The sequence below is a fragment of the Salvia splendens genome, chromosome 5 (genome assembly GCF_004379255.2).
Source record: "Salvia splendens isolate huo1 chromosome 5, SspV2, whole genome shotgun sequence".
NCBI lineage: Eukaryota > Viridiplantae > Streptophyta > Magnoliopsida > Lamiales > Lamiaceae > Salvia > Salvia splendens.
The window spans coordinates 11039319-11063396 of NC_056036.1; the positions used below are offsets into that span (position 1 = coordinate 11039319).

The window sequence follows — 24078 nt, forward strand, 5'->3', positions numbered from 1 at the left end:
GTGTAAAGAGTAAAATAAGAGAGAAGAAACAAAGTAGAGATAAAAGGTGTTCCATTTTTAGTAATAGGCCATCTTGAGTGGGACAAACTAAAAAGGAAAGTGAGTCATCTTCAATGGGACGGAGGAAGGAAGATTCATGGCGGCACCTGTCGATAAAATAGGTAGACATTTGTGCCACAATTAATCAAGATCGCAGTCAGAAAAGCTGGATGATACTTTATATAGCGCAATATAGCATTTGCTGATCATGATGACATCTCATACTAAAATAATGTATACAAAAATCATTATTCGAAATGATAGGGCAGTCAATTGAGTGATTGAGGTCTATTTATGAGATTAGGCGGCTGTATTATGCACATATTTTTCTTCTATACTGACATATAATCTAATTAAATTCAAAATATTAATGATTCGCCTTTAGAGCGTTTATTATTGTTTGGAAACCCTATAAAATAATTGGAAGTTAGCTAAGTGCTAACTCCACTGAATAGTTTGATTGAAAAAGAACGGACTTCGATGATTTGAATATTTTATAATATACTTTCTCATTTTCATTTGATTTAAATTATAATATTTTTTCCTTTTATTACCCATACTCACCGGGGATGAAAAGATATAAATTCCAAGATAACTAAATAGGGTATATATATTAATGATAATTGTAGTTTAGTTTTCATTTTGGCAAAGAGAGGGAGTATAATTTTGGTACGGACAAGGAAAAATTAGGTATAATTATGGGCAATTGGAGTAAAATCTATATACTACTCCATTTTATTGGTGATTGGAAATAGCGCATCTGTTTAGGTTTTATAGCGCATCTATCTCACTTTTGGTGCAAGAGAAAATAGTTTTAAACTGCAAATAAATAATATTGTACTAATATACAATAATATTATTATATATACATACATACAAGAATTAATATCAATGAGGAAGAGAAAGAGTGGTGGCAAATATACTTTGTGATTAAGATGTAGCAAAGTTTAGTTCATGAACAGATGTCACAAAATTTGTTATATTCATAAACCTATCAAATTTTGTAATACTACTTCTCAATGTATTCGTGGTATCACTAAAACTATGTCATTACTAGACATTGTTACTATGATGTTAACTGAATATTGATTAATTTTATTTGATCATCCCAATTCCCAATGTATACACATACATTATTTACTTATGGAAATAGTAAAAAGTTACTACTTGTATAGATTAGTTTTGACTAGAGGTTTGTTGAGCACAAACCTATCCCCACATTGGATGTTCTTCTAATGATTGATTGATTGATTTGAGTATTTGATTGTTGAATGCAACTAATTGAGAAACAACCTTAACATCAATACCAACAAATCGAAACCATCTAGTACTATATATTACACGTGTGCATTAACGTTTGAGCTCCTGAATCATTACCGTGGACACAACATAATATGCCTAAACATATAATGTTTGTTTCTTTTACTAAATTTAGGGAGAAAGTATGGTGGGTTTCCAATAACAGCTTAAACTCTAACGTGGCATGCCACTCAATAGTTAATCATCTAGACTTCGTAGGCAAGTTTAAGTAAAATTTGTTGAGGTGGCAAAGCTAGAGTATTTTTTATATGTTAAGATCATATATTTTAAATATCTTTTGATCCGTAAATGTGTCAATGGTTGAGACATTGGTTTTAAAATCATCTATATTTTCTTTATATAGCCCTTCACGAACCATCAAATCTTCATAAAAATTTTGTAACTCAAGTACTTTCTTTCTCCTAAATCATTGTTGTGTGCTACTATATATATAGAGTGAGAGAGGGAGAGAGAGAAGGTTGATCTTTTCACCATGCAAACTCCAATTATATTCGTCTTTGGGATCTTAGGTGAATATAACTAAAATTTGAATTTCTAATTTGCATATCTAGCAACTTAAAATGATGAGTAACACATGATTTGATCATGTTGATCACAGTTTCTTGATTTTTGCAGGCAACATAGTTTCATTTTTGGTGTATCTTTCCCCAGCGTAAGTTAATTATCTATGTGCATGTTACGTTGAAATCTACTATATATACATATAGTAGTATGTTTTATTGAAATTAGTTTAATGTTGTGACAGCCCAACATTCCATAGAATTGTGAAGAAGAAATCAACCGAAGGGTTTGAATGCGTGCCATATGTGGTGGCATTACTTAGCAGTATGCTATGGATCTATTATGCAACTCTCAAATCAAATGAGACTCTTCTCATCACCATCAATTCCATTGGCTGTTTCATCGAGACTATATACATCTCCATGTATATCATTTATGCATCCAAACAGGCTCGGGTAAGTACTAGTTCCCACAAATTAGATCAATTAACAAATACTTACATTAATTATTTTATAAATATTTTTTATGTTGGTTTTGCAGCTAAGGGCTATCAAACTAAGTCTGGTTCTTGACATTATTGGGTTCGGTTCGATTCTCTTGTTTACACTCTTTTTCCTGGAAGGACCTCAGCGAGTTGAGGTTCTCGGATGGATATCCGTAACATTGTCAGCAAGTGTGTATATCGCGCCTCTAACCATCATGGTAACTTAGCAATATAATCGTTGTATAAGTACGAGCATTCCTTTCCGAAACGTCCCTAGCTAAATGAGTTTTTTTTATGCAAACATTAGTCTTTTAAAATGTGTAATTTTATTCTCTTTTCACTTATCTATTTTATGAAATTTCAATTTGGGCATGCAGAAGCAAGTTATTCGAACAAAAAGTGTAGAGTTCATGCCAATATCACTCTCACTTGCTCTTCTACTCAACGCTGTGATGTGGTTTTTCTATGGTTTACTGCTCAAGGACATCTACATTGCAGTAAGTTGTTGATTTATTATCTTGAAAGATATAGTAAAAAAGGTTATTATAAGTTTGATTAAGCAGCCTAATTTATAAATTAAGTTTTTGTCAAATATTTCTGCACATGTAATTTTAAACTTGTCATTTAATTTGATTTCTTTTCTAGGTTCCTAACACGGTGGGATTTATATTTGGACTACTCCAAATAATTCTGTATGGTATTTACAAGAACAGCAAGATAGACTATGCTGAAGAACATAAACTTCCAACTGCTATAAAGCCCGAATCGACGTCGAATTGTGAGCAGATACACCCTGTTTGCTCTCCACCTATTAAAGATCTGGATATTACTGTTACAGTCTCAGTCGAAAACGTTGTGGATGCCCAACAAAGCACTGTGGATTCTCACGATCAGCCTAATTAATCAAAACTAAAATTACTAATATCACATGATTAAAGGTGATGACGGCCCTTTTTCATGAATAAGTATAAATCAAGGTTTAGTGATGGGGCCTTAATGCTTTGAAGGTGTTAGATAAATTTTGCTGATGTTGCCACGTAAAATATCTCATGTTTCTTTTTCATCTGATGTTTTGTAAATTTTTGTTGTAAATCTAATAAATAAGAGTAGGACTCTTTGGCAGAACATACATGAGGTTGAACTATACTATACATATATTCATTCTATAGCTTTACAGCAATGACAAACTTTCTAAGTTAGAAAATTACAAATTTGAAAATAGTAACATATTCTAAAAGTATAATGTGTAAGTACCAAGGAAATGCGAATATATCTAAACTAAGATATATATACAACGAGCAGTGTCAAGAATTTGACGTTGAGGCCCAGTCACTGTTGTTAACAGTTTTAGTGTATTTTTCGCGGGAAGCAACAAAATGAGTAGTAGGGAAATGTGAGACAGATTGTAATGAGAGAAAAATAATCAAAAGATGAGCAATAGAAACTAGAGATACATACGACAGCTATCGTTAAAAGCAGTGCTGGTGTTGAAAACGCCAACAGTATATAGGGAAACTGGCCTTGATACTGTTGTAACGGCTATTAATAACACCCTTTCTAGACAACTAAACATAATAATACCAAATAAATTATAATACTCCTACCGTCCATAAAAATAGTCTCATTTGTAAACGATACGAGTTTTAATGAGAAATTGGTAAAGTAAGAGAGAGAGAGAGAAAGAGAGAATGGGTAAAGTATGAAAGAGATGAGAAAAAAGTAGGTAAAGTATAAGAGAAACTTTTCATTTTTATAGTAATTGCGACTATTTTTTTGGACATTCTAAAATAGCAAAATGAGACTATTTTTAGTGGACGGATGGAATATGAAGTATTTCTTTTTCTAGACATATAACTAATACTCCCTCTGTCCCATAAAAGTTGAGTCACTTCATTCTGTACACTCGTTTGAAAAAATCGTAATAAATTGTTAAAGTGGGTAAATAGTAAAGTAAATCTGAAAATAATGTAAAGAAGACTCTTATCTATGTTATTCTTGATTTTACGTTACTATTTATCCATTCTAATACGATTTTTTCAAAACAAGTGCAAAAAATGAAGTGACTCAACTTTTATGGGACAGGGGGAGTAATAATTAAAATTTTAGGAGTAACATTTTATTTAGATAATTTTCCTAGACATCTTTAATTGGAGAACTTGATAAAAAAAATGAACAAAAAACGGGAACTCTTTTTTAGAATAAAGAGTATAATTTGAATATTAAATTTATGACAAATTGACACATTTATGAAAGTTCTTAGATTTGAAAGATAATTACCTTATAATTTTGAAGTAGAAAGATTCATATATTTATGGGTAAATATTTTTCGGAATGTGAGTGAAAATCATTATACTTCACTCAATATCAGTGTACTTTATGATATTTGTAAAAATAATCATGAAAATTAGTAAAGAACAAAAAATACATGTGTAAACTAGAGATACATGAATTAATTATTTAATTAAATCCAGAGATTTAACTACGCAGATGTCATTATATTCGAGTCCACTCTGAATTAAGTTAACCTAACACTCTTAATTAATTTAATACTAGCCCAGATAATTTATTTGAGTCCACTATCGTTTTAAATCAAGCCTGACCAATTATACTAGAACTTGGGCTTTAGCATAACTCAAACGCAATTCAATAAGCCCAAACAAAGGAGAAGCCCGAAATGCCAAATCCTAGCCCAATCGGACCGGTCTGGGTTACAAAACTGGATCACACAAATATTAGAACCTTTACGCCTTCTCACTCACCGCACACAGTCGTCCCTAGGGGTGGTTCGATACGGTATACCGTACTTTGAGTGTCATACCATATACCGTACTGAAAGTTATGGTATGACAAAACACCATACCGATACCGTACCGAATTTTTCGGTATACCGGAGTTCGGTATACCAGAAATTCGGCATGGTAGTTTTTTATATCGTTACCATACCGTGTTTTCGGTATACCGTACAGCATTGCGGTATACCGAACTTTGGTACGACATACCGTTATATCTGTTATACCGAAAAAATAATATATATACCCAAAATATTAAAAAAAAACAATTCTATTGTTCAACTACTTCAAAAGGTAAACATCATAAAGTCAATCTAATATTCAAATTTAAAAAACTTCGACAACCAAATCAAAAACAAATGAGCAACATTATTTTCATTTCTTGGAACTTTGTTGGTGAATTTGACAAAAGACATTAGTTGTAGATGAGACTGAAAATGGAGGATCCAACCTGCTAAAAATATAAGAGTTTTATATGTATAATAATAATCCTATAAATATAACATAAATATTATATATATAGTAGGTATATATATACTATGTATTTATATAAGGATATACTAATATGCTAACTAATTTTAAAGTGCTAATGTACATCCAATCACGTGTTGCCACGTGGCACAAAAAATGCAATATTGTATACAGAAAAATGCAATATAGTACATTTGTAGAAGTTTTATAGTACATTTGTAGAAGTTTTAGATGAATTTCGGCAAATTGCATTTTTTATTGTTGAGTTTTGCATTTTATATATAGTCAGATTGCATTTATATATAGGTTATTTTGCATTGTAGACAATTTATGTTAACATGCAAAACTCAACAAAATAAAATGCAATTTGCCTATAACTAAAATGCAATCTACGGAAATGCATATATAGCTTGACAAATGTATATTGCATTTTTCTGTATACAATATTGCATTTTTCGTGCCACGTGGCAGCATGCGATTGGATGTATATTAACACTCTAATTAAGGTTGCGCGCTAATGCACCCTTATTTATATATTTAATAATCAACGGTATACCTAAGCGTCGCTATATACCGAAGATTCAGTATACCGCGGTATAAGAAATCTATTACCATTACCGTACTGAATCTTTCGGTACGGTATCATACCGTACTGAATCTTTCGGTACGGTATCATACCGTACCGAAAACTATGATATACCGAAAAATTGGTATTTTCGGTATTTTTTCGATACGGTAAGTCCGGTATTCCGGTATAATTCCCCACCCCTAGTCGTCCCCCTCCGATATCCTTTCTTCCCCAGGGCCCAAGCTATCTCTCACTCTCTCGGATTTTCCGGTCATCACCACCCTGGAATCTACTCTTCCACCACCACTCGCTGCCGTTGTATTGATACGCAATTTATTAACACTAAAATAGACCGAGCGAACATTGCTATTATAATAAAGTCAAACGGAAGCATGTGTATCAAAATCATGTGAATTAATAACTAAACTAAGTATTGCAATTTTATCTTCTAACACCATCCGTAGATTCCAAAAGAATTTTATAAACTAAGAAACAAGTAAAAAAAAACTTGGATTTGAACAAGCAAAAGCGGGAACTCTAGTTCGATAAACTATTATTGCAAAAAAATTGAAAAATTGTGGCTGTACGTACATTCCATTTAAAAAATTATGTGATTAATTAGAAGTCAACGAAATGTTATTATCTAAACGACATTTATCCATTTAATAATTTTGTGATTAAAATTATACATTAATTACGGACTCTTAACATTTAATAGCCTACCTAGTATTGGAAATTGAATCAAAATAGATATTCCACCTTATCTTTACTCCCTCGGTTCCTTCTTTCATTTTTCTTGTTCATAATTTTTTGCTAATTGATCCATTTATAAAGGAGCAACATTATGCTATCTCAATAATAATTATTCACTTAACTAATTTTAAGTTTAATATACCATTTTTATCGAATGATGTATGTTCCAAATGGCAAGAGGGTAAGAAAAATGAGTTATGCAATTTAGTTTAGGTACTATTAAATTTAAGATTTTGATTGTTATCAGATTAAAATAGATATTAGGAATTTTTTTTAAAAAAATGAGTAAATCAAATAATTTGATAGAATCACATATGTATAGATTTGATTTTGTGGATCTCATTTACCACCCAACTTGAGTTTTTATTACCATTATCATTTCTTTTCTTTTTTTTCTTTTAATTTTCTGTTTTGTAATTCACCCTCATGATTTCTGAGCCAATTTTTTCTCGCACAATTATTGATTAATCTATCTATTCATATACTGTATTATATATTAATTGTTGTAGCATATGTGTACTGTCATTTAGTATTTCATCAACATATGTAGAGGTCAACTACTTGTTAGTAATGATTTTGTTATAAGGATTATTTTTACAAATTAAATAATTGAATAAAAATAATTCAATGCTATTTTATGATTATAGAATTTAAATGCATTCAAATTGTTCTTCAATTAAACACTAATATTATTGGAATTTTACTGATAATTTAAATAGTTAGATGAGATAAGTGACTGATTAATCTATTTGTTTTGCAATATTAAATATAAAGCAAATTAAAAAAGTAATTACTCAAACACTATTGTGACATTGTCATTAGAAATATTTTTAGAAAGCAACTAGTTGGATGAAAGTAATCCACCAGTTTATATGTCCATTTTGCAATATTAAGTCTTAACCAAATAAAATATTTATTTAATCCAACACTAGTGTCATTATGATTTTATTTAAAAACTAAATAGTTGGATTTGAATATTGCACTAACTGATCTATCTATTATGCAATGTTATATCTTAACCACATTAAAAAACTATTTAATCAGACACAAATGTTATTAAAATTTAATTTATAAATCAAATGGCTGGATGAAAATAATTTAGTAATTAATATATTTTGCAATAATTAAGATCTTAATCGTATCAATATTTCACTTTATTAAACACAAAGGTCATTAGGATTTCATTAGAAATCAATAGTTGGATGAAAATAATTCACTAATTCATTTATATATTTTGAAATATTAGATCAAAATCACATTAAAAAAAATTATTTAATCAAACACTTATGTTATTAGGATTTCATATAGAAACCAAATAGTTGGATGAAAGTAATTCACCAATTAATCTATCTATTTTGTGATATTAGATCTTGACCAAACTGAAACTTTATTTTATCAAACATGAATGTCATTAAGATTTTTTTTACGAATCAAATTGTTGGATGAGAATAAATTAATAATTGACTTATCTATTTTGCAATATTAAATCTCATTCACATTAAAAAAAATAATTTATCACAAATCATTTAAATTTCATAATACTAGTCTTTCACATCCAAATATTTTTTTTATTAAAATACTTCTAAAAGTTAGTAGTATAAATTATGAAACGGCTACTTGCATATGTACTTAATTTTCAGTACTATCATCCAATCAACTTATAAGTCGATTGTTTATGTATTCTACATATTGACTCAAAAATTATGATACGAAATTAAAATAATTCAATACATACACTTAATTTCTTAGTACTCTCATCAAACCTATTAATGATCATTAACTCAATTTCATTATATATTACATCTTGACTCAACAATTATGACAAATAAACATATTTATTTTAGATATTTAATAAAAAGTAGTCACATATCTACTTTTGGATATTTAATGAAAATGAAATAGGTTGGGAAAAAATAATACAAAAGGAAATAGCACAAAAATTAAATGATTATGCAAAAAAAAATGTTTAACCATTATGATTATAGACTTTATTGTATTATATAATTCATATTTCAATTCGAATAATGCTTAATTAGTAGTTTTATTTTATATTTCACAAATTAAGATTAATAATTTTATTATTATTGCATTGATATCTATAAGTGTTTAGTTTTAGAATTTTTTAAAAAAAAGTAAGGTGGGAGAACAACACGAAATAGAAAAATAAACTAGATATTAAACTAAAAAATGGTTAAATAAAATTATTTGAAAATATAGTTATTCAATTGTGTAGTGTGCTAATTAATATACTGCCATAATTAGTCATTCATTTAGTCATAAACTAAATCAATGACCTTGCTGATATAATATGGTTAAACAATATCCAAAATTATATATTAAGGACAAATTAGTCATGAAGTAATATCCTAAAATTAGTACTAAATCAATGTATGTGTTATGTATATACAATTTATGTAAATTAATATTTTCTCTAAAGTTTAATAACTCAATTGAATGTTAGATTAATTTGATACACTTAAAGATGTTAATTAATCTTTATCCTAGAATCTAGATTAGCTAGATTTGAGATTTTAATTGAAAGATTCTACTGAATCTTATATCTAATTGACTAGTGGGAGAAATTTAATTTAAATTTGGGATTTTAATTCTCTGATTTAACTAAATCTGATACCCAATCGACTAATTTGGGACAATCTGTTATTTGATAGTACAATTTATCAGTTATCATCAAAGGCTTGCTCTATGGCTTGAAGCAAGCTTTCAGAGCTTGGTTTTACATTGTGCATTCTGCTCTGCTTGCTCTAGGTTTTCATCAATCGAGGGCAGATGCTTCTATGTTTTTCAGATAAAAGGATGCTGAGGTGATATATCTCTTGATTTATGTGGATGATATGTTAATCACTGGTAAGCTCCTGCCTCTATTCAACATGGCATTTCTCAATTAAACTATTCATTTTCTTTAAAAAGATCTTGGGGAGGTGAACTTGTTTCTAGGAGTTAAAGTTGTCAAAACTACTGATAATGGACTACACTTGTGCCAGTCCAACTACATCAAAGATCTTTTGAAGAAAGCCAATATGACAGGAACAAAAGGATGCCAACTCCTATGGTGTCTAACTGTGAATTGAGCAAAAATGGTGTCATCAACCCTTCGTGAAGCTTAGAGAAAGATTGGGCATGGTTTCTCTAGCCTCTCTCGGTTTGAGAGGGCGTGTTGGAAGTGCATGCAAAGTTGATGGAGCAGTGGGATGCAATGTGATGCTCGTGGATGAACAAGACAGAAGCAAGAGCACATGCCATGCACAAGAGAAATCTGGTATCAAGTTGGTTTCAGCTCATTCCACACGAGCTGATCCCTCACGAGTTGAGCTCGTGGTTGTACCAGATAAATCATCTAAGATTGAGGACCACTCATGTACTTGGAGAGATGTGTTGATCAAGGGAACAAAGAAGAAAGAGATTTAGTACAGTTTGTTATGATTAAGAATTGTATTTGAGTTAATCTTGTACTAGTTAGATTAGTATGAGGATCTAGATTGTTCCAATGGTTTGTATATGTATTAGCTCTTTGAGCAAGATAAGATTCCAATGAAACAGTGAGTTCGAGCTCTAACTACTTTGTTCAAATATGCCAAGCTCTTTCTTCTTCATGCCTTTCACTGCATGTTTTCATATATACTATTGTAGACGAAACGTGGCTGGACGTATACATTTAGCGCACATTTTATTTTCTGCTGTGAACAAGAACAGATCAAAACAATTGTTAAACTTCACTAGATTTTTTAAAAAAAATTGGAGTTTAGAATAATAGTATCAAATTTTATTTTTGGTACACCTGACTGTTAGCATTTATATAAATCGATGTCTATTTTTGGTAAGGGATACATTGCGTTATGTCGTCCTGGAATATGAGTCCTATTTATTTATGACACGAGTTTTAAGAGCGTCCATTGTAGGGGAGCTGCGGCGGGGTTGGGGGTACCTGTTGGCAATTGAAACATAAAAATGAATATAATCATATCCCATATCGGTGTACACAAAGAGCTTAATCTACTATATAAGTCTCATGGGCTTCTCCTCTTATCACAAATTGGTTTTAAGATGGAACTCATGGATTTCTATCATGGTATCAGAGCGGGTCGCCGACTGTGGGTCATATTTAACTGACCCAACAGTATATTTGGGCTGAAACCGGAAAAAATGACTGACCCAGCAGTATAACTGGGCTGAAAATTTGGGCCAGTGGTCCAACCGATCGGAAAAAAATTGGGCCGATTGTCCAATCGATCATAAAAAAGTCCAACCCCTCCAAGATTCACCTTGAAGGGTTTGAGGGAGGGTGTTGACAATTGAAACATAAAAATGAATATAATCATATCCCACATCTTTGTACACAAAGAGCTTAAACCACTATATAAGTCTCATGGGCCTCTCCTCTTATCACCAATTGGTTTTAAGATGGAACCCATGGATTTCTATCAGTACCCAGGGGAGAGCCACGCCCGCGGCTCCCCTAATTTCGATTTTTTTTCATTTTCTTAATTCTATACATCTACCCATTTTCCCCCATTTTTTACCCCATTCCAATCTCCACTCTTTTCAATTTATCTCAATTCTACTTTCAAAAAATGAGTTCCGACGATAAGTTTCAACAATTGATCGATAGGGAGTTCGATGAACTGGTTGAAGAGGTGCAACGTGAAGCTGAAGAGGAGGAGGCGGCGGCGGTCCCTCGGCCGATCCATCATCGGCAGATAATCTGCCGTGACCATGTCGGGGCCGACCAGCGGCTGATGGAAGACTACTTTGGCGATAACCCCCGTTATCCGCCAGAGATTTTTCATCGCCGATTCAGAATGTCGCAACGACTCTTCATCCATATAGCGACGACGTTGGCGCAGCGGTACAGGTGCTTCACACTGCGACGTGATGCTAGCGGCCGAACCAGATTGTCGACATATCAGAAGTGTACCGCTGCAATTAGGCAGCTTGCCTATGCCGGTCCCGTCGACATGTTCGACGAATACCTACAGATGGGTGAAACAACTTCCCTAAGGACGCTGAGACAGTTTTGTAATGCCATCCAGGATATCTTCGGTCGAGAGTATCTACGGAAGCCAAATGCCAATGAATGCCAGAGATTGATAGATATGCACGGGACGGTGCACCATTTTTCGGGGATGTTGGGCAGTATTGATTGCATGCACTAGGAGTGGGGGAACTGCTCGGTGGCTTGGAAGGGGCAGTTCACTTCTGGATTCAAAGGGAGACACCCCACGAAGATCCTGGAAGCCGTTGCTGACTACCGTTTGCGAATCTGGAATGCTTATTTTGGTGTCACAGGGTCGAACAACGAAATCAATGTTCTACAGTCGTCTCATCTCTTCAATGACGAGTGTCGGGGTGAGGGTCCGACGGTCAGATTCGTGGCCAACGGCGCGCAGTACAACAGGGCATACTATTTGGCCTATGGGATATACCCTCGTTGGCCCGTGTTTGTCAAGACGATCCGACAACCGGTTTGGCCGAAGCAATCCTATTTCGCGGCAAAATAAGAGGGTGCTAGGAAGAATGTTGAGCGAGCTTTTGGTGTCCTCCAATTGCGATGGGCCATTCTACGGTGCCCGGTACGAGTTTGGCATGAAAATGATGTCGCCTCCATCATGTATGCATGTATCATATTGCACAATATGATAATAGATGACGAAGGATTTGCTGCAGAGCGCTGGGCACCGGAAGAGGGTGCTAGTACGAGTCACGGTATTGCCATCGCCCCACTGCAGATGGGTGTACCGAGTACTAATGTATACTTGATCCAACGGTTCACCAATATGCGGAGGGAAACATCGCATACGACACTGCAGGCTGATTTGGTTGAAGAGGTCTGGAATCGTAAGGGAGGGGGCAGAGCGTGATATGCGTTCACAGTGTTGTTTGTGTGATGTCGATAATTTTTGTTGTAAAATTTATCCCTTTCTATAATACAACGAAGATTTGGTTTTAATATTTTTATTATTAAATTATGTATTTTTTTATAAATATTATAGTCTGATAATTTTATTGTAGTTAAATTAAAATACCTCAAAAAATGAAAAAAATAAAATAATTGGTGGCTTGGTCTTGTCTACTATAGTGTGAACAAGTATTTTTGGTGGCCCGGCCAAGTTTTGTGGCTTGGCTCAGGTTCATGAGCTCTACTATTATGGACACCTTAAGAAATGTAAAGAAAAGTGAAGTGAATAAGTTAGTGGAATATGAGTCTCACTTATAAATATTAGTTTTATAAGAAAATGTGAGTGGAATAAGTTGGTGAAATGTGAGACCTATTTACCATTTATGGTAAAAATGAAATAGGACTCTTATTATGGGACAGACTGAAATGACAAAACATAACTCTTATTGAGGGATGGAGGAAGTATTTGATAACTTCAATTTGCAAAATCATATTTCATGATTAAATACTAGTATAAGTATTGTTAATAAATAGTGAATTCTCGAAATGGGAAAATTCATAAGTTTAAGGACGAACGAAAAAGTTTATGGCGTTTTATGCAAATTTATTTGGGAAAGTGGTAAAAAAAATTGAAACATAAAAAATAAAAAATCATCACCGCGTTAGAATTGTGTATAATTAAATGAAAAAGGGTATACGGTCGGCCGACGGAGAAATTTCCATTGCAATTGGATGCACATACGCAATTGCAGTTCTGTATTTGACCTTTTCGACGCAATTGTGTAGCCAAACTACTGTCAACTAGCTGTCCTACACTCCTACTCCCGCCCCTTCTTCTTCTTCTACGAAACCCCCTTGCCCTCCTCATATGGAGTATTTAACTCCGCTCTCTCCCTCTCCCTCACATCAAACCATCATCGCAAATTACCAATTATCTTCATTCCAAACAAACACTTTCACTTCAATGTCGTCCATCCAGCAACCAAATTTCCAGGATTTCTTCCCGCTTATGGCGGAGAAGCTAGGCGGCGACGGATTGCTTGCCGAATTGTGCAACGGTTTCCGGTTATTGATGGACTCCGAGAAAGGGGTTATCACATTTGACAGTTTGAAGAACAATTCTGCTTTTTTGGGGCTCCAGGAATTGTCGGATGATGATCTTTACAGTATGCTCAAAGAAGGGGATTTCGACGGAGATGGCGCTCTGAATCAGATGGAGTTTTGTGTCTTGATGTTCAGATTGAGCCCAGGGCTGATGGACCAATCTCAGCTTTTGTTGGAAGAGGCTCTTCTACAGGAGGAGGCTTTCCAAGATTTCAACTTTTCTTTGTAATGATTTTGTTTTCCAATTCTTTATGCTAGTTTTCACCAATTCTTTACCAAGTAACCAGTGGAGATTATTCCCATTTACACAGAAACGGACAAAATAAATTAAAAGATTCATTATATACACTGCATAACTACATACACATCTTCTTTTGTTAGTGCACAGTGTACACTGTAATTTGTGAACAACTGATTCTGAATGATTTGGAGTTTTCTTACTTAGGTCTTAGCTTGGTGGATGTAATATTTGACACTGAGAGTTGTTTAAAGTAAAGAACTAGCTGTAATTAATTGCTGAATTTTGTAATGATGTCATGTTACACTAACATAAAAAGGTCGTTTTCTTATGAATATGGACATGGCTAAAATTTTATTCTTTTCTGTAACTACGCAGAAGAAAATTTGTATTGCACTTTTTTCACTCAGACTGGAATTCTTGACCGCATAGGAAACTTCAGAGAGGAAGGGCCTCTAAATGTCAGCATCATCTTCTAAATGGTTATATATTTGTCTTTGAAGAGCTTTGAATGATACTTGCTCCCGGACCCCTCAAATTCTTAGCAGATATAAGGAAATATCAGATTCCATGCATAATCTTTTGTCTTTGTGTCTTCGTTTGTGTATAGCTTGTCTGTGGTTGAACGTTTATGCTCTCACTGATGGTATGAAAGCATCGCAGTCTCTTAGAGATGGTGAGATTCTGGTATCGAATGGAGGAAATTTTGAGCTGGGGTTTTTCAGTCCAGGTCGTTCCAAGGACAGGTACTTGGGTATTTGGTACAAGAATATTCCTGTTAGAACTGTTATTTGGGTTCCGAATAGGGAAAACCCTATTAAGGATTCGTCTGGCTTATTGGTGATCAATAACACAAGCAGTCTTGTACTTTCGAATGGATCTAACAGCATGGTTTGGTCAACAAGTTCAGCAAGGATGGCTCGGGATCCATTGTTGCAACTTCTTGATCTTGGAAATTTTGTTGTAAGAGATACGAAAGATGATAGTGCAGATAATTACTTGTGGCAGAGTTTTGATTATCCATCTGATACAATGATGCCAGGTATGAAGTTAGGATGGGACTTGAGAACTCGTCTTAACAGGCGTATTATTGCGTGGAAGAGTTCTGATGATCCGGCTCCTGGAGAATTTAGCAGTGGTGTGGAACTTGATGCGTATCCACAGTTAGTGATGTATAGAGGCACAAGAGAGTTTTACCGAGGGGGTCCTGGAATGGTCTGAGATTTAGTGGTGCTCTTTCGATGAAAAAGAATCCTGTTTACGAGTTCAAGTTTGTATCTAACAAGGAAGAGGTTTACTATTCCTTTCAACTCCTGAATAAATCAGTGATTACAAGGCTTGTTGTGAATGAGACCGCCATGGCTCGCCAGCGATACGTATGGGTTGAAACAGAGATGTCTTGGAAGTTGTATTCTTCAGTACCACGTGACTACTGTGACACTTACAGTTTATGTGGTGCTAATTGATTGTGTGTCATCAGCGACTCACCTGCTTGCCAATGTTTAGAAGGTTTCAAGCCAAAGGTTGACAGTAGCTGGAATTCTATGGACTGGTCACAAGGATGCATCAGAGAGGAGCCTTTAGACTGCGCTAGAAAACATGATTTCATCAGAATTTCGGGTGTGAAACTTCCAGATATTACACATACATGGGTAAATGGAAGCATGGATTTGAGAAAATGCAAGGAGACATGCTTGAAGAATTGCTCTTGTATGGCTTACTCAAACTCAGATATTAGTGGACGAGGGTCTGGATGTGTCCTTTGGTTTGGAGATATAATTGATATTAGAAAGCTTTCTGATGGTGGGCAGGATCTCCATATACGGGTGCCATCTTCAAAGCAAGGTGTGTTTTTCATAACAGTATCAGTAGTATAGTGCTACGTCTTGGCCCGGTCTACAAACCATGCTCCATGAGGGTATATATTTTCTGTAGTGCTGATCAAGATCAAATACTTTGGCAGCAAACAGGTCGCTGCTGGTAATATCTGTGGTTGTGGTTCCTATATGTGTATTGCTTCTTCTTACTTGCTATCTTTTCAGAGGTAGGATGAAAGGAAAAGGTAAATGCACTGATTAATTTCTGTCTTCTCTCAGCGTCAGAAAACATTCATTTGCCATTTTCTCTTTCCGACTTTGCTTGACTTTTTTCTTCATGTCTAGACTATATATTGATATTGATCATAATACCAACAAGCTAAGACTCCCAAACCTGTTCGAGAAATCGCTACAATATTCTCTGCTGGCTTAACATATTTTTGGCAAATGCTAGAATGTTCTGATATTCAAAGTAAGTTGAGAATATAGTTAATGCACTTTTAGTTCATGCACAGCAGCAGCAGCAGTAGTAAAGACATAACTGGTTCTGATTTACTTGGAGAATAAATAGTTTCTTAAGCTTTTGTTTTAAAACACTTTCATGACATTTAGAAAGTAACAAACAGCATTTCAAATAAAAAATCTGATTCGTTCGTTTTTGTTAGTGATATTCTGACATTTGTTACTGTTATATGCATTCGTTATGATTGTGCTGTAACCAATTTATATCTCTCGTGTCCAGCAAATGAGTCTTCAAATACCAAAGAGATTGTTATCTGATAAATTCTTCCAACGTCCGCAGATAAAGATGGACAAGTTGGCCACGGTGTTGCTGAAAGAGAAGATCTTGGCCTACCCTTACTTGACTTGGCCACAGTAGCCTGGGCCACTGGAGATTTCTCGGTGGACAATCAGCTTGGTGAAGGTGGGTTTGGACCGGTTTACAAGGTGATGATCTTACCATAATTTTTGTTCTCTTGATAAATATAGAACTCAAATAATATGGAGAAGAGATAACAGTCCTTATATTTGGAATTTGTGGTCAGTCGGTATAAGGGAGTGAATGTCTTCTGGAAATGAATCCACTTGCCCACTTACTAGTCCAACTTTCAGGGTGTACTGATGGATGGGCAAAATATTGCTGTTAAAAGGCTTTCTAAGAGTTCCGGACAAGGGCTAAACGAGTTCAAAAATGAAGTAAAACTGATTGCTAAACTTCAGCACAGAAATCTTGTGAGGCTTCTTGCTTGCTGCATTGAAGAGGATGAGAAAATATTGATCTATGAATACATGTGCAACGGAAGTTTGGACTCATCTATCTTTGGTACGTATAATATATTTCTGTCATTGCCTTGTAGTTTAGTTTGCTATATATAAAAAGACTATTGCATTGACTTGATTCTAACATATCAGATCATTCAAGAGGGTCACTGTTAGATTGGTCCCAGCGTTTCAACATCATATGTGGCATTGCTCGGGGTCTTCTTTACCTTCACCAGGATTCGAGATTGAGAATCATCCACAGAGATCTCAAGGCTAGGTATTACTAGATGATGCACTGAACCCGAAGATTTCTGACTTCGGGATGGCTAGACCTTTTGGTGGAGATCAAAGTCAAGCCAAAACCAGAAGAATAGTTGGTACATTGTATGTAATTCAACATTTAACATAGTAAGATTTTTATTATATGGTTCATCATTTTATAATGTGAATGGTTTCCTGCAGTGGCTATATGGCACCAGAATATGCCTTATATGGTTCGTTCTCGGTGAAATCTGATGTTTTTAGTTTTGGCATTCTACTCTTGGAGATTGTGAGTGGAAAAAAGAATACTAGGAGAGTGGACAATCCACATAATTATCACAGCAATCTAATAGGATATGTAAGCAACGATAAGGAAGAATTATTTCATCTTCTTCATTTTCTAATAAGGCATTTTCTGTGGCTAGGTATGGCAAATGTGGAGAGAAGGCAGGACGCTGGAACTGATTGGCCCTCTGTTGGATGATGCACTCGATCAGCATGAGGTGATGCGGTGCATACATGTAGGTATCCTGTGCATCCAGCAGAATCCAGTTGATAGACCAAATATGTCGACAGTGGTGCTGATGTTGAATGGAGAGAGTATTCTACCCCAGCCAAAGGAGCCTGCTTTTCTCATAGATGTAATTCCAAGTGCATGCTCGTCGTCCACCACGAATGCATCACATTCGGTCAATGATATTACCATCACTATGATGGGAGGGTCGTTGAGTTGATTGGTGAGTTTTTGTAGGCAACTTGAATCTTCTAATCCTAGTACCTTGTGTTCATGTTTATATATTTCATTCTTGGATGTACATGACTTGACCATAAGAGTTTTAGTTAAGGTTTAGCGTGTTTAGGGACTGAAATAAACATACTACTCTTATACAGCAGCAGTATTTAGTGACATCAGTTTCATTCATGTCTTGTCTTCGTATATTTTTTCCAAGTTTCGTAGGTCTATCTGTAAGGTTTGATATAACACACTTTAAGTTTCTGATAATCAATTGGTTTTACAATATGCCAAAATTATTAGTGATATTTTGTTAGTTAACATGGTTGGAAACACAGGGACTTATTGATGAATTTACAACATCTCAGACAAATACAATGAACTAGTACTATGTTATTGCTTAAGACCAAATATCAACTTTAGGATTGATAAATCAAATGATTAAGATTGACAATCGAACACTGAATTAACTTTGTAGTTATTAGCTACGATTTGGTTTCTGTTTGGAATTTTTTTCCCAATGTTGTAAACATATTCTAGATATCTTATACTCCCTTCGTCGCTAGTAATTTGTCACCATTTGACCCAGCATGGGTTTTAAGAAATGTAATAGAAAGTGGGTTGAAAAAGTTAGTGGCATGCGAATCCTATTTTTATATATTAGTTTTATAATAAAATGAGAGTGAAAATGAGTTAGTGGAATGTGGGGTCGCTAACGGTAATTCAACTATTTTTAAATTTTCTTTTACTTTACTAATTATGTAGTATTAAAATTCGTGTTGATCTTAAAATGCCTATTTCTATGAGACGTAGGGAGTACATTTCAACACAACCAATTACTTTACTTAGTTACATATTAAAAAATTCGATTAATTTTAGTGATAAGTCATGCCATCATTCAAAATAGAATAAGCCCTCTCACACCCTTCCAAAAATATCTCCTACCACGTTATCAGCCAACCTCACAATCCTCTCATCTAATTCATTTTAATTGTTGGTGTTTATCAAATATTAAAACAACAAGCATGAAATTACTTGGAAAAAAAGGAGAAAAACTTCTACTACAATTCAAAAAATTTTTTTTGAGTGAATGAGAGCTGTGAATAAAATGAATGCAATGAGATATATATATAGTGCTGAAATAATTTTTTTTTAAAAATAACAAAACCAATAAAAAAATTCGGGATGGCTCCCACTTGGCACGCAATAGGCGCAGAGAGAGCGCCTGCCCAACCGCCATACGCTTACGCCCATGCCGTCCCGTCGGCGCCTGCTGAGCGCTGTCCCACGGCTTATGGCGCGCAATAGGTGCCATCCTGACCACCGTACCGAATGACGGTGGGATAACTCCCTATTGTGAGTGCTCTTAAGATGGGAAGGGTTTAGAGAGGCGAGACGAGAGATACGTAAGCATGACGTGAAGAACAATGTTTTGGATAAACTTTTGTGGAGAATGAACAGAGCAAATATGGTTCGTATATGCTTCTAAGGAAAGCAATTATTTCTACACCTTATAATATAGTCCCAGATACTTGAATCAGGGCTATGTGCAGTATCATTGCATTTATTCTAATAATGTTTGTGTGAAAAGAAAAGAAGAGAACCATAATAAGTAAAAGTTGATTCTATATGATAGTTCAGAAATTCTCATAATACAAATGAAAATGATCATGCCCCTTTCCTGCATTTTAGTTATAATTTAAATTACTCGTTTCATCCTAAATAATTGGTGTCTTAGATGCGTCAAAACAACATTTCAATGAGGCAGGTAACATTGTAATCTTGTAAATTCTAAAAAATGTGAAGAAATATGTGATGATGAATGATGTTGCCGTCATTGATATTGGGTTTCCTACATACATATGTTTTACTTGACTTGCACACTAATTTAATTTGTACCGATCAAATTAGTGGGAGACACTATTACATGAGTAGTACTAGTATGAAAATTACTATACAAAATATACTGTTGTATATATGTTGACATTTTACTTCTTCAATAATACTGTAGAACTGATCCATTATTCCTTTCTTATTCGTTTCAAAAAACTTATAGTTTTCCATTTTCTCTTGTTCACTAAATTGATCTTTTTTCTTCATCTAGAATAAAATTACAATTACGGAGTATTTTGGATGAAGAAAAAGGGATATAATAGGAACATCATATATCAAACTTCAACATTTACAAGTACATGAAATACATTCTCTTGATACGTATGATCATGAGCCTCATGTACAAATCAACAGGAACGCTCTATTTTACTAATGATTAACCTCATTATAATTTATTACTAATAATTATTAGATATATTAACTAATTTTTAAATAGGCGGTGGATATGTATGATGAGCATCATGGCCTAGCTTATGGAACAAATAATTTTAAACATTTAATTTATAATAAACCCTAAAAAGGAGGGTGGCCAATGGCCATTGGCACATAGGCCCCACATTCCCTTCTGACTTCCCACTCATATATTATATTATTCCAAACATAATTAAAAGTCAGATTTTCGATCAAATGAACTCCCAATTACCCTACTAGAATTAAATTATTCCTTTTCATTTCTCTTTAGAAATATAATACCACTAAAGCTAACACTGCCAGCTCTTTCTCACCACCAAAAGCTCCTTTACATTGTTATATATCCTTTCCCTTTTCTGCTCATTTTTTGCTACAACCAACAAAACTTTGATACTCTAATTCATGAACTGTATATAGATTTGAATTAAATCAAATTCAGGGACAATTATGTAATCATTTCTAACCAACACTTTTAATCATAATTCTTCAATTATTACAGGGGTTATATATAATTAACATATTGTGCGTAGAGTTTGTTCCCTAGCTAGCAAACTAATCTTTTCCCAAAGTTGCATCACTTTGGCCAAAAAGTATACTTAAAAACATTTTTTCATGTAGTCATTCTGTCTCTGCATTTGCTTCTCTGTCATCTCTCATCTACCTGTGAGCTGCTACTTAGATATTAGTGGAGTTTGATTAGAGTAAGATGCTGCTTGCTTATCTGAATGTACCACCAAATGTAGGAGTCCAAAAGTCGACTGATGTTTCGTGCGTCACGGGAAAAGTGCTTGAAACTGGCACCAGACATAGCCCTCGGCTTCTAAGATCTTTCGATTTTTCAGGATTATTCTGATATAACAATTTTAATAAAATGTTTTAAGTTTGAATCATGGTATGAATGAAGATTAGGAATTAGCAATTTATTCGAGATTTTATGTACCTGCTGATTGTGCATGGGAGCTCCATTTTTCATGTAGGGTGCACTTAAGGCCTTATATTTCATATAAGAACAAATTCAATATTTCTGATTATTACTATAAATTACTTAAAATGAAGCTGTGGTTGATGAATGAGACTTACAGTGAGTTGTTCGTGGAGAAATTTGATGTATTCAATCGCTTCAGAGAGCACGGAAGCAGTATCGGTCTGAAAATTGTTTATAAAGAAGAGAAAAGAAAAGGAAATTTATGTTTGATTTTTAGTTGAAGAGATTAGAGATGAAGAGTTTTACCTTTCCAAAAGGCGAGACCAATTGTTGAAGTGCCGTTATTCTGTCTCCCATCTTCTCTTTCCTCACCTAATCCAGAAAACAAACCTTCATCATTAATCCCATTCTCAACTCAATAATGAAAAGAAAAGAAGAGCTGAATTTCAGAGATTCATCTTTACCAAAAGCTCAGCATATGCATACCTTAAAAGCTGGAAAAGGCGATGGCGTTTCGCTTCGCGCCCTTTTATTCGTGCTGTTTTTCGTCGCTAATTCCCGCCCTTGGTCCTTGGCCTGCTGATTCACACAAATAATCTTGATGCGAAGAAAAGGAAACAAACCCTAAAATTTGTTTAAGAAATACCTTTGGTTTGGCATCCAAGGATGATGGAATCTGATTCTGTAAGGGCGGGAAAAAGCTGGATGTCATGGCGGCCGGAGCGTTCCAGAACGGCGGCACGTGCAAATTATGGTCACTGCCAGCCTGCGGCTGATATGGATAATTCGATGTGGTTGGGTTTTGATAGTTAGAGTGCTGCTGATTTTCCGATGATAACAAGAGGGCGTAGGCAGCAGCACCGGAGTCCACCTGAAAACTCCGCGATGTGATGGTGCTGTCGTTGGAACTCGCCTGACTATTAAAGTGCGGCTGAAACCCCCCGCGGTTTATTTGAGAGGATTCGGAGGCGATGTTTGAAGCTAAATCGGTTTCCCCTTTTTCATCTCTACTTTTCAGTCATATTACCTAAATTAAATACTCCTCTGAATTGAATTATATAATGAAAATAGTGAAAGGCAGGCTTACAATAAAGCTTGGTTCCAATCCAATTCCAGGCCTAATCCCATCATTTGCAAACCGGTAGAGGTGGTGGCGGAATCCGACGGCCAACCGTAGCTTGCGATGGCATTTAAAGTGGTGGGGGTGCTGCTGTTGTTTCTTGGTGTATCCCACCAGCTTCCGTTTCCTGCCTCCAAATCATCTGCCATCACTTTTTTACTCTTTTATTTTCTCCTATTTATTCAAACGGAAATCACACCGCATCATGCTATTTATACATCTACTTATCAATTACAACAAATAAATTTCACAAATTCTGGTTGACTTTTTATCCAAGTGATTTGACAAGTAGGTCATCATCTTCAAAACAATTTCTCTTCTTAGTCAATCATATACTGTAGTATTATTTCAATATTAATACTATCATTCAACATGAATTTGTGCATATCTAGTCATTATCGTATTAATATGAAACAGATTAAACACAAATATGACATACTGTGTTAGTTATATTACTACGATTTATACAAACATTTAATTACTATAAATATTTATGATATAATATTATAATTTTTTAAGTAATACTACCTACGTCCCGCATTAACTGTCACATTTACTTTTCTACACTAAGGTCATGCTTAGTATGTAAACTAAAATAGCGTATTTTTTAGAATTCAGAGGTTGAGGCAATTAAAGTACGGTAAATTAATCAAAAAAAAAAAATTGCTGCTTGAGGAATGAGGACTAAACATGTTATGTTAGAAATTAATGTGCTTACAGATTATACAGTACTCATGAGGGAAGCGCAACCTAACGTTAAATTAGAGGCAGAAAAAGTAGAGGATTAGTCCAATCTGCAAATTGCTGAAAATTAATGAGCTCAAAATTATTTTGGAAAATAAACTAGTGCACAATTCTCACCACAATTAATTTATTATTTTCAATCTTTTGTTCGATAATTTTTGTGTATTATAAACTTTTTTTCAAGTGATTAATTCAATTCTGATGGTATTATCATGTTACCTGATCACAATATTATGTATACGTACATAAACTATATAAGCATTTCTTGTCATTGAGTAGCCTTAGTATTGAGGAAGAAATTAAAGGAAATTTCCACACCAGTGGTGGAGTCAATATCAGTGACTAATAATACCACACAGATTCAATTTCACAAAAGCCATCATTTCTCTCTCTCTCTCTCTCAAACACAGGAGCCCCTCTCCTGAAGGCTGAAGGTGGTGACGACAATATCAACAAGTGTTTGTGTGGAGACATTAAAATTGAGAACGAAAAGAGTTTCAATTTTGTCATTAAATATAACTTACTTTATACAGGACTGGAGGACCATGCTTCCATTATCCAGACGTTATGTCAGTTTATTGGCACAATATACTCACCCCCCTTATAGTTATTTGTATTCATATCATAGCAATATATAAAGTAAAAATGCATTGTCTCTAATACTACTTATTATTTAATTAGCTTTAGTTTTTTATGATTAAATCTTTTTTGTTTTAAATCAGGTGACAAT

General features: G+C 34.3%; 4 protein-coding genes and 1 pseudogene across 6 annotated transcripts; 4 read left to right on the forward strand and 1 right to left on the reverse strand.

The window, feature by feature from the left end:
- The first annotated feature begins 1655 nt into the window (after positions 1-1655).
- LOC121803788 (bidirectional sugar transporter SWEET14-like) lies at positions 1656-3247 on the forward strand. The gene is made up of 7 exons (XM_042203393.1): positions 1656-1670; positions 1802-1868; positions 1975-2011; positions 2105-2315; positions 2401-2562; positions 2722-2841; positions 2990-3247. Exons 1-7 carry the CDS (start codon positions 1656-1658, stop codon positions 3245-3247), a joined length of 870 nt encoding a protein of 289 aa, XP_042059327.1.
- Positions 3248-11514: 8267 nt separating this feature from the next.
- LOC121803789 lies at positions 11515-12441 on the forward strand. The gene is made up of 3 exons (XM_042203394.1): positions 11515-11795; positions 11943-12048; positions 12097-12441. The coding sequence occupies exons 1-3, from the start codon at positions 11515-11517 to the stop codon at positions 12439-12441; spliced, it is 732 nt and encodes a 243-aa protein (XP_042059328.1).
- A 1141-nt stretch (positions 12442-13582) lies between these two features.
- On the forward strand, positions 13583-14697 carry LOC121804608 (calcium-binding protein PBP1-like). The gene is made up of 2 exons (XM_042204214.1): positions 13583-14168; positions 14560-14697. The coding sequence occupies exons 1-2, from the start codon at positions 13708-13710 to the stop codon at positions 14603-14605; spliced, it is 507 nt and encodes a 168-aa protein (XP_042060148.1). The 5' UTR covers positions 13583-13707; the 3' UTR covers positions 14606-14697.
- Positions 14698-14749: 52 nt separating this feature from the next.
- Positions 14750-18444, forward strand: LOC121804607 (annotated as a pseudogene).
- A 2539-nt stretch (positions 18445-20983) lies between these two features.
- Positions 20984-22929, reverse strand: LOC121802096 (transcription factor bHLH123-like). 3 transcript variants are annotated; one of them, XM_042201663.1, is made up of 7 exons: positions 22572-22929; positions 22131-22494; positions 21971-22063; positions 21791-21856; positions 21640-21705; positions 21500-21550; positions 20984-21408 (listed from the first exon to the last, which is right to left on the reverse strand). In XM_042201663.1, exons 1-7 carry the CDS (start codon positions 22751-22753, stop codon positions 21277-21279), a joined length of 954 nt encoding a protein of 317 aa, XP_042057597.1. In that variant the 5' UTR covers positions 22754-22929; the 3' UTR covers positions 20984-21276. The 3 variants fall into 3 exon arrangements, with proteins under 3 accessions (XP_042057597.1, XP_042057600.1, XP_042057599.1); XM_042201666.1 differs by having other exon boundaries at positions 21971-22060; positions 22572-22921; XM_042201665.1 differs by having other exon boundaries at positions 22131-22491; positions 22572-22915.
- Positions 22930-24078: the final 1149 nt, after the last annotated feature.